This window comes from Crinia signifera, chromosome 4 (assembly GCF_055691185.1).
Source record: "Crinia signifera chromosome 4, ASM5569118v1, whole genome shotgun sequence".
Taxonomy (NCBI): Eukaryota; Metazoa; Chordata; class Amphibia; order Anura; family Myobatrachidae; genus Crinia; species Crinia signifera.
The window spans coordinates 190793293-190808804 of record NC_139220.1 but is presented as its reverse complement, the minus strand read 5'-3'; the positions used below and the strand labels follow the sequence as shown (position 1 = coordinate 190808804).

The 15512-nt window shown below is 42.5% G+C and overlaps 1 protein-coding gene across 1 annotated transcript in view; it reads right to left on the bottom strand.

The window, feature by feature from the left end:
• KCP (kielin cysteine rich BMP regulator) overlaps nucleotides 1–15512 on the bottom strand; it is a 120338-nt gene that overhangs the window by 62222 nt on the left and 42604 nt on the right. The window contains exon 8 of the mRNA XM_083183269.1: nucleotides 8541–8608. Within this exon, the coding sequence (XP_083039395.1) occupies nucleotides 8541–8608 (68 nt within the window). The remainder of the gene's footprint in view (nucleotides 1–8540; nucleotides 8609–15512) is intronic.

Here is a 15512-nt window from a genome sequence, read left to right as displayed (position 1 = left end):
GCGCGCCAAAGGCGCGCTCCGGAAAAGGGTGTGTGGCCAATCAACAGGGGGCGTGTCAACACCATATAAAACTTCTACACATTATGCAACAAAATACTAGACCCCATTATACTTGCCCCTTACACATGATGCCAAATGGATTGAGCCAAAATTCAAATAATGCCACATGGATTGTGTCAAAATTCACATAATGCCACACGGATTGAGCCAAATGCATAAAATGCCACATGGATTGAGCCAAAATTCACATAATGCCACATGGATTGAGCCAAAATTCACATAATGCCACACGGATTGAGCCAAAATTCACATAATGCAACACGGATTGGGAAAAAATTCACATAATGCCACACGGATTGAGCCAAATTTCCCATAATGCCACATGGATTGAGCCAGAATTCACATAATGCCACACAGATTAAGCCAAAATTCACAATACACTAAATATTCAGGGACATTGTCCACCAAAGGCTTGCATTAAACATTTACACAATAATGTCCATTACACGTTAAGTTACATGCCATTATGTCCATTATGTGTTATGCCAAACACCATAATGCCTATTAAAAATGATGCTACATAAGTGCTGCTTCTCTACATGCTCATTGCCAAGGGTTCCATGCTCATTGCCAGAGGTTCCATGCTCGTTGCCATGTGGGATTACATGCTCATTGCCAAGGGGGAATACATGCTCGTGGTAAATGGGGGACAGCAGAAGTGATAGCCACTGATAGTGGCAGAGCCTGGCTGTATTCAGAGCACTGCAGGTCCCGGCTAATTAAAATAATACCCCTTTCATACCAGAGAATGCATTGCCAGGTTGGCCCCTTTTACACCAGCCTAGTCCCTGCATTTTCTGGTGTGAGGGGAGAGAAAACCACCCCTCCCCCCTTTAACCAGTTATCTCATTTAACCGGCTATATCTTCGGAACCAACTGACCCATTTACATGAGACAAGTATCATATTGAAGAACTTTTGAGTGGGCTTTGAATGATTTTGGTCCAGTGAAACTGGATCATTTGGTTCCAGAGTAATCTGCCCTCAAATAACATGAACAGCCATGAAATTACATTTCAAAAATAAAAAAAATCGGTTTACACGCAATATCTCTAGAACCAGCTTGATATCATATTGAAGGCCCAGCGATTTGGAATTGAATGAAATCAACCACAAGCTTCTGTGATGCCAGGGCGGGAACTGGCAGCCGTCGGAACCGGGTGGGGGTCGGAATTGACGGGTCCCATATTATCCTATGGGAAAAAAACGTTACAGGTTTGCCAGGCGATATCTCCGGTTCCCGGGGGGCTAGAGACACGGGGCTGGGCTCGTTGGAAAGCCCTGGTCCTCGGCTACAAAATAAATGACAGGGGGGGCACGTGCCCGGGTGCCCCCCCCTGAATCCGCCACTGCACATGCACAACTGCCATCATTAAATCATAAACTTGAAGACCACATTGCTCTCATCAATCTCACCCTGCCACCACCTATCTATCTATTGGCCATGCACGTTCTACACAAGCTGACTAAAAGCATTCCTAATTCCTCATGATCTACCAGAGGTACTGACAATCAGTGTATTCTGGACAGAAGGGAGAGGATAGACATCAGTCCTTTATGTAGAAAGATACAGGTTATTTAGTGGCCTAGGATAATACTTGCTTACTCTCCCAAAATGTCTGTGAGACTCAAAAACAAGCTCTCCTGGACATCTGTAATAAGAATCAGCCTCCCAGGTCAATGGAACTTATAGTGCAATTTGCAGTGCGGATTGTGTCACTGAGTTGTAGGGATGCAGCCACCATGATGCTATTGACGTTACCATATCCCACCAGCTCAGAGATCTTTAAGAGAAAATGTCAGCTGGTATATCTAGGAATACAACACTAAACTGCTCTATGGATACAGCTACAACCAAGGCAGAGAAACAATCTATGGCTAAACAGCATAGAAAGAAGTAAGAAGGAGAATATGATGCACTTAGTAAATGTTGCAGAAGGCATGTTGAAGCTAATAAGTTAAATGTATGTTAGAGCGAACTAACCCTTTAAATTAGTTTTCTTGGGAAAACATTAAAATGAGCAAGCAGCAGACTGAGCATTTTTTATAAAATCATTATAATAATCATTATAATTATAATAATCATTATAATCTGGGAGTTATTTATTTATTTAATGCCACCCAAGTCTGGCGGCAGTGCGGGATGACAGCTGAACTCAGACTTTTTTTTTTAAAGGGGGAACATTTACAAGGTATGGTTTTGCCTTTTAAGCGATTGATCCCTTAAAAAAACGTCAGAGTTTGGCCAGCATCCTGCAGTGCCAACAAACATCCCCAAGCACTGTGTATTGTTTATGGAATGGAGCAGAGAACTGTTGTCCAATTCAGCATAGGGATAGTTTAATCATATTGTTGTCCGTTAGTCACCTTTTTACTGAAGCTTAGTTTGTGTGCCATCCCAAACACCAAACAACATACAATAGCATAGAGGTTCTACGTGTACAAAAACTTGCAATTTTTTTCTTCTTTTTTACTATTTGTAGATTCTTCACACGCTGCTGCTGGGGTCAGAGCTGCAGCTACAGAGATCCCTGATCGGCATACTTAGCCGCAGCAGCTGCTACCTCAGTCCTCACATTCCTCAATATCCTTGCAGCTAGTCTACTCTTCTCATCCCCAGGTATGTGTATATGTATGCATATATGCTTCTATGTATGTATAAAATGTGTGTGCCTTATCCTTTGCCTTTGCAATCTGGCTGGACCAATGTGTAGCACTTTTCCTCATGTATCAAATTCCTGTTTCGATACATATTGTAAGCATGCAGACATGGCGCTCTTCCGGCTTCCACAGATCGTGGAACGCACGGAAGTGCAGGGACGGCGCGATACCCGGCGGTGTCACAGCTGATCTCAGCATGAACATTATGCCGGCTATCACAAGAACTGGTTTGGATTTTAGAACGTTTACATGTGAATTTATGGGATTGCACTAGTGGTTAGTAGTTTATGTCTGGAATTAGGCCAATTTCTGTGAATTGTATGTTTGGGTATAAATACCCTGGCAGAGGAACATGTCTCCAAGCCTTGAGAAAGGACAAAATCAGTCTGAAACGCGTTGGCGGAGGGGATTTATGCGCTTTGGACAGACCACCAGGACCGGGAGATCCAGCAGCATCCAGGGACGCCTGAAGTAATTACCATCTCATGCTGTTTGAGTCTGCTTTTGTTCAAGTAGACATCTCATTCTGGTGAGAGTCCAAGACATATATCCCAATTTCATGTTGAATGTTTTTTAAATTTTGTGTCTTCATTAAAACGGTATTTCACCATATGGAGATATCTTCTTATATATTCTCTATTCACGGGATAAATATGGAGGAATAAGGAGGACCACATTTGAGAACCTGGCTTCCAGATTTACTAACCACATGCGCAGATTGTCTACTTAATTGGTGGACAATTCATTAGGGTACGGTTCCCATCAAAATATACCACTTGGAATTTATTCATTAATTTTTTTTATGGTTTTACACTATATCATTGTCTTTTCCTTACATGTCATATGAGTAACCCTTTGAGACACATGTGAAGGAGTGACACAAAGAAGGAGCGCCTGAAAGAACTGTCGGTATTCTGTCTGTTGTAGTTCTATGTGTAGTGTGTTTGGTGACACACTTGCCGTGCAGGTCAGGCTGCCCCACAGCGCAGTATTTAATCTCAACAAAACCCATTATATTGCTTGTATTTCCTTCACCTACTGGGATTGAATTCTGCAGCTAAAATATGTTCAGTCTAAGGGAAGAGAGGATAAATGCTTTTAAAACAGTATTTGATTCATCCACAAGAGAACTAGAAGCCTTAGATGAAAATTTAGATGATGTATTAATTAAACTGGAAAAAGCCCTCTTAAAAGAGAGCAAAATTTGGTGGGAAGTGGCCACCCTTGAGAAGTACATTTCTGCTAATCTTGTACCTAGGGGCTTAAAAATTGATAAAAAAAATCAGCCACACCACTCCCACGGAATTGTTCCAGAAAAAATGGGACAATATTCTAAAAAATTGTTCAGTTGAATTAATGCAACTAATCATTATGGAAAGAAAGGAAAATCTAAATAGTTTGGATGGAGAAATAAAAGAATATAGAAATGTTGTCCAACCGTTCTCCGACCAAAAGTTCTATAAAGAACAGGAGGAGATAATTAGCAACAGAATAAATAAAGCAGAAAAAATCCTAATTAATAGAAAAGTAAAAAAAATTTCAAAGGGATACTAGGGAAAATCAGGAAAAAGACAACTCTGTTGTAATCATAAAAGAAAAAGAACAGGGCAGGGTCCAAAGAGAAACCATAAGGGAAAAAGGCAGAAATTCCTATAGAAAATTCATACAGGGTAACTACAGCAACCACCAAAATAGGAGAAGGGATAGACAGGACTGGAGAAACAATAGGAGGGATCACTCCTTGGAACATCTTCGGGGTAGGGAAAGAGCTAGAACCCCCACAAAAAGAACAAGGAATTATGGGGATTATCACATAAGGAATTATGAGACCCCTCAATATTATAAACCACAATCACCAATAAGAAGGAGACCAGCCCCAATTATATATAAAAATTCACCTGTACCAACTAGGAACAGATTTTCCCCTTTAAAGAGGGTGGATTCCCCCTACCCTTTTTTAGCAAAAAGAAGAGGGAATTTCGATCACCACCTCATACAAAACGAAGGGGAAAGAGGGGAGGTCTAAAAAAACATAAAGAAAAGATTAAACAAAAAAGAAAAGAAAAACGTAAAAATACCGGTCATATTTCACAAAATATGGAGGAAGGGACAAATTTAACTATTGAAAAAGTAAAAATTTTCAATTTAAGTGACCACCTCCTGTTGGAGGAAGAAAGGTCTCTTTTAGAGAAGGGGTTCAATTTTTGTCCCGCCACAGGAATTAATCAATTCAATGCATTTGTAGATGTGCAAAAGTTCCTGAGAAAATTGACCTTAAAAAAGTTCTTTGAACAAAAAAATGGAGATCCAAATAGTCTAGAGGAAACACAGACACCTTTCCGGCCCAAATCCACTTTCTATCCCACTTATCTGAAGGGTTGTTTCATTGACACCTTCGGTAGTCTAGTAGTGGAAGACCTGCAGAAGTTGGGAGAAAAACCCGACAGGAAAAAAAACAAATTTATCTCAAAAGGAAAGACTGGCCATAAAAAAATTAGTGGAAAAAGAAAATCTAATAATTAAACCGGCCGACAAGGGGAGGGGATTGTCATTTTTAATAAAGTAGATTATGAATCAGAAATCTATAGGCAACTGGCTGATCAGAGTACATATAAAAAAATGAGGGGAGATCCCACAAAAAGAATGTCCCTGGCTTTGAAAAATACCTTGGATAAATTCCATAAAAATGGCACTTTATCTGATAAAGAATATACGTTTTTAAATGTGGAAGACCCAATTATTCCCACCATTTATATCTTACCCAAGGTACACAAAAGCACCACTAAACCACCAGGGAGACCCATAATTTCGGGTGTGGAGTCCCTGACAGCCAACTTGTCACTTTTTATTGATTCTTTCCTCCACCCCCTTGTACTCAAAAATCGTTCACATTTGAAGGACACCACTGAAGTCCTTCAATTTTTAGAAGAATTTGATTGGAGTGAGGACTTTCATTTAATAACTGCCGATGTAAGTTCACTCTATACTATCATTGAACATGCACAAGGTATAGAGGCAACCAAAAAAGCACTCCGCACTTCAAATCTTAAAAACCAACTACCAGAATTTTTAATCGAAGGTATCACATTTATTTTAAACAATAACTACTTTGTTTTTAAGGGTGATTTTTTTATTCAGAAACGAGGTACGGCCATGGGCACCAGGTTCGCCCCAAGCTACGCGAATCTCTTCATGGGAGCATGGGAGGAAGAGTTCGTGTTCAATAATAATCCGTTTGGGGCGAGCCTGGTGTCATGGCGTCGGTACATCGACGACATTTTATTTATATGGAAGGGAGATAGAGAGGTTTTAAATCAGTTTTGTGACTATCTAAACACAAACACCTATAACATTGTCCTTACCTATGAAATTAGTAAGCAGAAGGTCAGTTTCCTTGACCTTGAGATTTATGTGGAGGAGGGCAAGGTCAAAACCAAAAATTATGTAAAGGAAACTGACTCTAGGTCATATATTAATAGGGACAGTTGTCACCAGGACACCTGGCTCAACTCAATACCTATAGGACAATTCAAAAGGTTAAAAAGAAATTGTTCTGAGCCAGGAGTCTTCAACCAGCAAGTTGAGGAAATGAAACAAAACTTCTTGTCCAGTGGGTATAATAAACAGGAGTTAGAAAAATCCATCATGACAGTCCAAAACATCGACAGAAAAGAATTATTAAAGAAGAAACAACCTCAACCGACCACAAGTGCAGAGGCATTCAAATGGTCATTCATTTCTGACTATACAACTCAACATGGGAAAGTCAGAAATATTGTTAAAAAACACTGGCCCATTTTAAAGAGGGACCCCATTATTGGTAATTTGTTGCCCGATTTGCCCAAATGCATCTTCAGGCGGGCCCCCAATCTGAAGTCTAAACTCACTAAAAGCCTGTGTCCGAGTTCTCCCAAAAATGACACAATACTTACAAAAGGCTTCTTCAGATGCGGATCTTGCCTGGGCTGCAGATGTGTAACTAATAATTTTGGCAATAAGCTAACAGAATTTAATATAAATGGGCATAAGTGCAATATTAGAGACTTTCTCACATGCCATTCGGTCAACATTATTTATGTGATTGAATGTACATGTGAGAAGTTTTATATAGGCCGCACCAGCAGATCCTTAAAAGTAAGGATGGGGGAACACCTCCGTAATATTAAAAAAGGCCTGGAAATTCATGCACTTTCTTTGCACTTTAAGGAAAATCACAATTGTGACCCTAAATGCATTAAAAACTTTGCAGCCCTTAAAAAGATCAATGCTGGAGAAAGGGGCGGTGACATTGCCACTAAACTAGCTAAGTGTGAAATGAACATGATATACCAATACAGAACACTCATGCCAAATGGTCTGAATAAAGACTTTGAGCTTAAGTGGTTTTTATAGAGTTTTTTATAGAGTTTTGTGTGTATTTTTTAATCATGCTGTTGGGAAAAAGAGTTTTTTATCATGTACATTGTCCCCATATATCAAATGTCGTATTTCCCCTTTTTTATATATAAAAATTGGATATTATTATATCTTATTTATCATATTATTGTCATTATGAAATTATAGTCTTATTTATTTCCTAATCCCCTGAATATTACTTGATGTGATATCAAAATATAAAATATTAATTATCATGTTCTATTCCGTTTCCCTTCCACATTAACATGTGTGGCGTATAAACGCTACCATGGTAACAAGAAAATGGCGGTGGAACGCATTGATTTCCGGAACTTTTGGCTAAGATGACACGCTAAGATGGCTCAGATGACACGCACAGCAATAAATTCCGGAGATCCAAGTTATCGCGAGATTGAAAAGATACACCCGGATGACGCATTGTACAACCACACATCCGGGCGAGTGGAATACAAGAACTTCCGGCTTCCGCAGATCGTGGAACGCACGGAAGTGCAGGGACGGCGCGATACCCGGCGGTGTCACAGCTGATCTCAGCATGAACATTATGCCGGCTATCACAAGAACTGGTTTGGATTTTAGAACGTTTACATGTGAACTTATGGTATTGCACAAGTGGTTAGTAGTTTATGTCTGGAATTAGGCCAATTTCTGTGAATTGTATGTTTGGGTATAAATACCCTGGCAGAGGAACATGTCTCCAAGCCTTGATAAAGGACAAAATCAGTCTGAAACGCGTTGGCGGAGGGGATTTATGCGCTTTGGACAGACCACCAGGACCGGGAGATCCAGCAGCATCCAGGGACGCCTGAAGTAATTACCATCTCATGCTGTTTGAGTCTGCTTTTGTTCAAGTAGACATCTCATTCTGGTGAGAGTCCAAGACATATATCCCAATTTCATGTTGAATGTTTTTTAAATTTTGTGTCTTCATTAAAACGGTATTTCACCATATGGAGATATCTTCTTATATATTCTCTATTCACGGGATAAATATGGAGGAATAAGGAGGACCACATTTGAGAACCTGGCTTCCAGATTTACTAACCACATGCGCAGATTGTCTACTTAATTGGTGGACAATTCATTAGGGTACGGTTCCCATCAAAATATACCACTTGGAATTTATTCATTAATTTTTTTTATGGTTTTACACTATATCATTGTCTTTTCCTTACATGTCATATGAGTAACCCTTTGAGACACATGTGAAGGAGTGACACAAAGAAGGAGCGCCTGAAAGAACTGTCGGTATTCTGTCTGTTATGGCGCTCTAACATGTCTATCTGTCTACCTGTTATTAGGCAGTCCTGTTTTATTACTGTTTGTTCTTCGTCGTAAAGTGCAATGGCATACGTTGGCACTTTATACAGGTTAATAAAATAAATAACTTGCTCTTTACTTTACCTGACAAGCACAGCTAATACACAAGTCTTTCTTCCAGGTGTCACCTTCCTGGTGACCATCAGAACAGCCTTGAATAAAGATGGCAAAGAAAAGATTAGTCGTCTTGCACACTCTACCAGCCATTAAAGTGACTACACACATTTATTTACACACATTAATTTGCCAGTTCTGAATTAACCCAGGGGAAAATTGCTGCTTAAAGTTTCATACAGCTTCAGTTACAGAAATAAGGTACCGGTAAGTAATATTCCTGTAGTAAGGCAGTGGTTCCCCGCCTCGGTCACGTACCCCTAACAGTTGAGGTTTTCCAAGTCACCCAGTCAGTGTATTGTGTATCATCAGCTGTCACATTTTAAAAATCCACAGGTGACCTGGAAAATGCGAACTGTCGGGAGAACTTGGGGACCGGTGTTGGGAACCACTGTAGTAAGGGGTAGTATAAAATGAAGGGCCTGATGCATAGTTTGATGGAAACCAGGCAAATGTAGCTCCTGAATTGTGTGCATTATTAGTATATTATTATAATGAGTATACAATCACACAAACCCTTTACTAAGTGCAAATATTAAAATTGAAGACATGCGTACCTATGCTTACTTCCGACTCTGCATTGCCCATAGATCCACCACCACTGATGTTTGCCTACGTGACAGCGCATTGTCTTGTTTCTCTTTAGTCATATGAGTAGATGTGAGTATAATGTGTAATCCTTTGCAGAGTTCTGCATACTAGTAATATAAGCCGTTATTTGGAGAAACAGGGGTAGTCACTGCCAGCTCTCCACCCACAAACATCATCAGACTGTTAATCCCTGAAGATGTCCTGCATCCGTCAGCTCATGACCCATTCGCACAATAAGGGTCCTACACATGTGCAAATGACCAATATTTAGTACTTATAGAAGTACACAGCTAATCCGATCACATCTGACTTATCCCCATTGTGTCAACAGCACAACCAGTGGCTGCTCCAGAGGTAGGGTTGCAGCACAGTCCAATATTCAAATACTGTAGGGGAGCCAGACCAACTGCCAGATCAGCTTCCACTGGGGATGCTGCCAAACATCCCAACAGTTGATGTGGCTTCCCTATTTAAGTAATGGACCGTGCAGCAGCCCCACCTCTGGAGTGGCCACTGAGCTCCACTATATCAAATAAGTTTTAATGCCCACCTTATTATGTATCCCTATTGAAGAACTCCGTGTTGATACCTAAGCTTAGTATAAATGCTATACTGATATACCAAAAAAAAAACAAAAACAACCAGGGTCAAAGTCTGGAACCACTGTACAGAAACTCACCCCAGTACCTATTTCTTCTACGATCCCCATGGCAGCCATACATTGGGATATTCCCTTCCCCCATCAGAGCAGACAGGATTGATTTCTCTTGGGACCGCCCACCTTGGGTATAATAGACCCCTCCTCCACCTCCACTTTATCTTTTTTCCTGTCTCCGTGTTTAGAGTAGACAGAGTAGGCAATTATTTTTTGTTTAAAGCAGGGTTACCTCGGCAGCATGGAGCTGAAGGGGTGGCTCCCCGGGGAGAAGAGGGCGCAGGAGACCAGTCTAACTTGTCTCCTTGTGCACACATACCCTGCCGCGGGCTCAGGAAGGAGGATTCTGGAGTAGACGCTCCAGCCAGGACAGCCGGACTCCCACGTGTGTTCTCCCCGCAGCGTCAGCCCCGCTGGAAGCCGCGGCTGCACGCGACAGCATCTAAAGGCAGAAGGGGCGGAAGTGCCGGGTTCGCGTCACTTCCGCCCATAGACGCTGGTAGCGCGTCTCACAATTCAGTCCCCTGGTAACACGGGACGGGGGAATTGGTTCCGCTCGGCTATCCTGACGCACACGCAAGTTTTGGCGGCAACTCAGGGGTTAAATGACCGCAGCAATGGCCAGTTCAGCGGCGTGTAAGGTGGTTTTCAGCGTGGAGTGCTACACTGTGTGCTGTATTTGCTACCATGGATGCGCCTTCTCCCCAGAAGCCTGATGATGCCCCAGTGAGGTAAGCCCTTTGGTTTTTGGGCATCAGTTGTTTATTTTTAAGATAGATATTGAGTGTAGCTTCTCTCTTTTAGTGTGCCTGTCTCTCCTGTGCATAAGAAAAGAACAGCTAAGAAGAAGTTCATTGAGTCCATATGCATGACATGTGATCAATCCTTCGCTTCAGCACAGAAGAAGGCAATTTGTGATATATGTGAAATAGCACAATCTAAAGTGTTAAAGAAATCAGAACACACGGAGGTCATTAAGGAATTAATGGCCTGGCTGAAGGAGAACTTTGTCTCTAAAAATGAGTTTACCCAGAGCCAGTCAGTAAAGAGGTCTAGAGTGCAGGCTGAATTTACACCTGAGGAGGATTCTTCAGAGGAATTAGAATGTGAGGATAAGGGTTCGTCGGAGGAAGGCGAACTAGAAGAAGTCAGAACATTTAATTTGGATCTGGTAGAAAACCTGTTAAAACACATATACAAGGCTATGAACTTTAAAGAGCTTGCATCTACCTCTGAGACTAAGGATCCACTGTATGAAGACAGGGACAAAAGAGGCAGAACCTTTCCTGTAAATAAAGTCATAAGAGAAATGATACTTAAGGAATGGGTCAGCATTGACAAGAGAGTCACCCTAGGGAGCAGGGTGGAAAGAATGTACCCGTTCAAAGATGAAGAATTTCTCGGCTGGTGCACTACACCCAAAGTAGACGCGGCGGTGGCTGAAATTATTTCGAAGTCCACCATTCCGGTAGAGGACGCGGCGGCATTTAAAGATGCCATGGATAGAAAAATGGAAACTTCGTTACGCAAGGTCCATTCAGCATCAGCGGGTTCCCTGAAAACTAATGTTGCGGTGGCCTCAGTAGCCAGGGCGATTAGGTTGTGGACCTCTAATCTAAAGACAGATATGGAGGAGAAGATATCTAAACAGTATCTTATCAAAAATCTGGACATTATACAGAAGGCCGTTGACTTCCTATGTGAAGCTTCTCTTGATGGGGTCTCTTTTGCAGCTAAGACTATGGCGGCAGGGGTAACAGGCCGCAGGGCGCTTTGGCTAAAACCCTGGAATGCTGACGCTAATTCCAAAAATAAACTAGCAAACTTACCCTTTGAGGGAAAATTTCTATTTGGATCCAAACTGGATTCTATGATACAGAGAATTTCAGGGGGAAAATCTGTCCGCTTACCCCAAGAGAAGAAGAATCGGTTTAATTTTCCCGCCTCCACAAGACAAACGTACAGAGAAGCAAAAACATATCGTCCGGGGAAGACGTATTACAAGAGGGGAAGTACGAGTACCTCTAGACAGGCATTTCGTCAAAACTTTCGTGGCAGATACCAACCTGGAAAGGATTGGAACCAGAAAGGAAAACTATGACTATCTCCAAAAGAACTGTATTGGCGCCAGACTACTGAGGTTCGTGACGACCTGGGAAGAGATAATAAGAGACACTTGGGTGCTAAATATAATCCATCACGGCTACTATATCGAGTTCGAGACAGCACCTCTCCATCACAGATTTCTAAGATCAAGGATACCAGGCGTACCCGAAGAAAAGAAAGCCCTACTTCTCAAATTAGAGCAACTCCTACAGACGGAGGCCATAGAGGAGGTTCCAAAAGAAGAACAGGGAAAGGGCTTTTATTCTAATCTCTTTCTGGTGAAGAAACCGAATGGAACGTTCAGAACTATCCTGGATCTCAGAGATCTGAATGTCTACATAAGACAAATAAAATTCAAGATGGAGACCCTGAGTTCCATAGTTATGGGAATAAGAAGGGGAGATTACCTTGCATCAATAGATTTAAAGGATGCGTATTATCATATCCCGATAAATCAGGGACACAGAAAATTTCTCAGGTTCTCGGTGGCCAATCGTCATTTTCAATTTACCTGTCTTCCATTTGGGCTGAAAACTTCTCCGAGAGTCTTTACCAAAGTACTAGTTACAGTGATTGCGGCTCTGAGACTCAGAGGGATTCAGGTATGGTCCTACCTAGACGACCTACTCATTGCAGGAGACTCTGTGAGAGAAACAGAGGACAATGTAAGGAAGACTATAGATCTGCTACAACTTCTAGGTTGGGTGACAAACACAGAAAAAAGCCAGACTGTTCCGACACAGAAGATACAGTTTCTGGGGGCTATGATAGACACAGTCCAGTTTCAGATATCCCTGTCGGCCGAAAGATGTCTGAAGATCCAAGAGCTAACAAGTCTAATGTTACAGAAGGACGACTGCCCTCTGAGTATGGCTATCCAGCTGTTGGGTATGATGGCATCCTGTATCAGGATCATCCCGTGGGCGCAGTGGAGAATGCGACGACTTCAGTGGGCCATCATCCCATTACAGAAGAATGGCTATGCAGATCATCACCGGTTCAGGCTAAGTCAAGAGGTAAGACAAGACCTAAAGTGGTGGCAACAGGGTCTAGAAGAAAGGAGTACCAGTCTAAAAGATCCTACATTCCGAATACTAACTACGGATGCCAGTCTGTCCGGGTGGGGAGCTCATATAGAGGGAAGGTCTATACAAGGCTCCTGGACAAGGAAAGAAGCAAGGAACTCCTCAAACATGAGAGAATTACAAGCAGTCTGGGAGGCCATACAACTCCTAAAGGAAGACCTTCGCCATACACATCTGAGAGTAATGTCAGACAATGTGACAGTAGTGTCCCACATAAATCACCAGGGGGGCACAAGAAGTATCAGACTCATGCAGATGTCAGAAAGGATACTAAGCTGGGCGGAAGACAATCTGGAGTCCTTGTCAGCAGTATATATTCCAGGCAAGAGGAATGTACTAGCAGACTTCCTGAGTCGAGAGGTGATATCGCCAGGGGAGTGGGAGCTGAATACAGAAGTCTTTTCTCAGATAGAGAAAATATTCGGGACCCCAGAAGTAGACATGATGGCCAACTTTCGGAACAGAAAGGTGAACAACTTCTTCTCAAAATCATTTCATCCGCAAGCCCTAGCCATGGATTCCCTTTCCGTGAAATGGAACTTCAAACTGGGCTACATATTTCCCCCCTTTCCGATGATCGGGAGAGTCTTAAAGAAACTGAGGGAAGATCGGGTCGAAGTAGTGGCGATACTGCCCTACTGGCCGAGAAGGCCCTGGTTCGTCAGTGTTCTAAAGATGGCGGTGCAGGAACCGTGGTCACTTCCCAACAGGCAGGACCTACTGCATCAGGGTCCGGTATATCATCCAGAGCCAGCAAGGTTGTCGCTAAAGGCATGGAGATTGAGCGGAGCATATTAAGTAGGCATAACTTGTCATCCCAAGTTGTGGAAATGATGCTGAAGGCCAGAAAGAACATTTCGTCCTTATCCTATTATAGAACTTGGATCAGGTTCATGGAATGGGGTCAGTTCAACGGTGACTTTTCATCGATACCAACAGGTAGAGTCCTGCAGTTTCTATATGACGGCTTTCAAATGGGTCTTGCCCCAGCAACAATAAAAGCTCAGATTTCTGCCCTAGCAGTACTATTAGATAGGCCATTGGCTGAAGAAAGGCTGATAAAAAGGTTTAATAGAGCCATGAGGAGGATCAGACCGCCAGTCAAGGCTATAGTGGCACCGTGGGACTTAAACCTTATGTTAGCGGTATTAGCTAAACACCCCTTTGAACCTTTAACAGAGTGTCCTCTAAAGTATCTAACGTGGAAGACGGTCTTCTTGGTCGCAGTCACCTCGGCCAGAAGAGTAAGTGAGCTCCAAGCTCTATGGATAGAGGAGCCTTATCTTGTTATCTTCCCAGATAGAGTGGTACTTAGAACACATCCTGAGTTCGTACCTAAGGTAATATCTTCTTTTCACCTCAATCAGGAGATTGTGTTACCTAGTTTCTACCCAGAACCGGAAAATGAGGAACAACAAAGTTGGCATACGCTGGACCTTGTCCGGGTCATTTCAATATACCTGGAAAGAACTAAAGTCCTTAGATCGACCAAACACCTATTTGTCATCCCGAGTGGTGTCCGTAAGGGGAAGGAACCAGGAAAACAAACCATATCCAGATGGATAAGAGAGACGATCGTGGCAGCCTACAAACTGGAAAACAAGAAAGTACCTCCCATAGTACAGGCACATTCCACAAGGGCAGTCTCGGCGTCATGGGCGAACAGGGCCAAAGCTTCAGTGACCGAGATCTGCAAAGCTGCTACCTGGTCGTCAGTACACACCTTTGTAAAACATTATGCTCTTGATGTTTCTCTTGCCCACTTTGGGAAGCATGTTCTCCAAGAGGCAGTATCTGCGGATACCTCTGTATAATAAAAATATTCATGCATAACATTACCCTCCCGTTTATTTGTCTTGGGTATGTCCCAATGTATGGCTGCCATGGGGATCGTAGAAGAAAGAGTCGAATTATACTCACCGATAATTCCTTTTTCTTCCTAGAGATCCCATGGCAGCCACTGATTACCCTCCCTTGTATTATGATGTGTTTTCTCTAGGGACCTTGGTACGGAGACACTCAAAAGATACAGTGGAGGTGGAGGAGGGGTCTATTATACCCAAGGTGGGCGGTCCCAAGAGAAATCAATCCTGTCTGCTCTGATGGGGGAAGGGAATATCCCAATGTATGGCTGCCATGGGATCTCTAGGAAGAAAAAGGAATTATCGGTGAGTATAATTCGACTCTTTAATGGTCAGGACAGAACTTAATGTGTGCTTTAACACTGTAGGCCCCTATATACTAGTGCAGTGGTGTCAAACTCATGGCCCTCCAGCTGTTGTGGAACTACACATCCCAGCATGCCCTGCCATTATTTTAGCAATCCATTATACATCTGGAGGGCCATGAGTTTGGCGCCACTGCACTAGTGCGAGGTAACGCATGCGATACCTTGCCAACTCTCCCGGCAGCTCCAGGGTAGCTGGACCGCATATGATGCATCATATGTGGTCCTTTTTCATACAATTTATTGTATGCGATCCCAGTCATGGATGAGGGATCTGA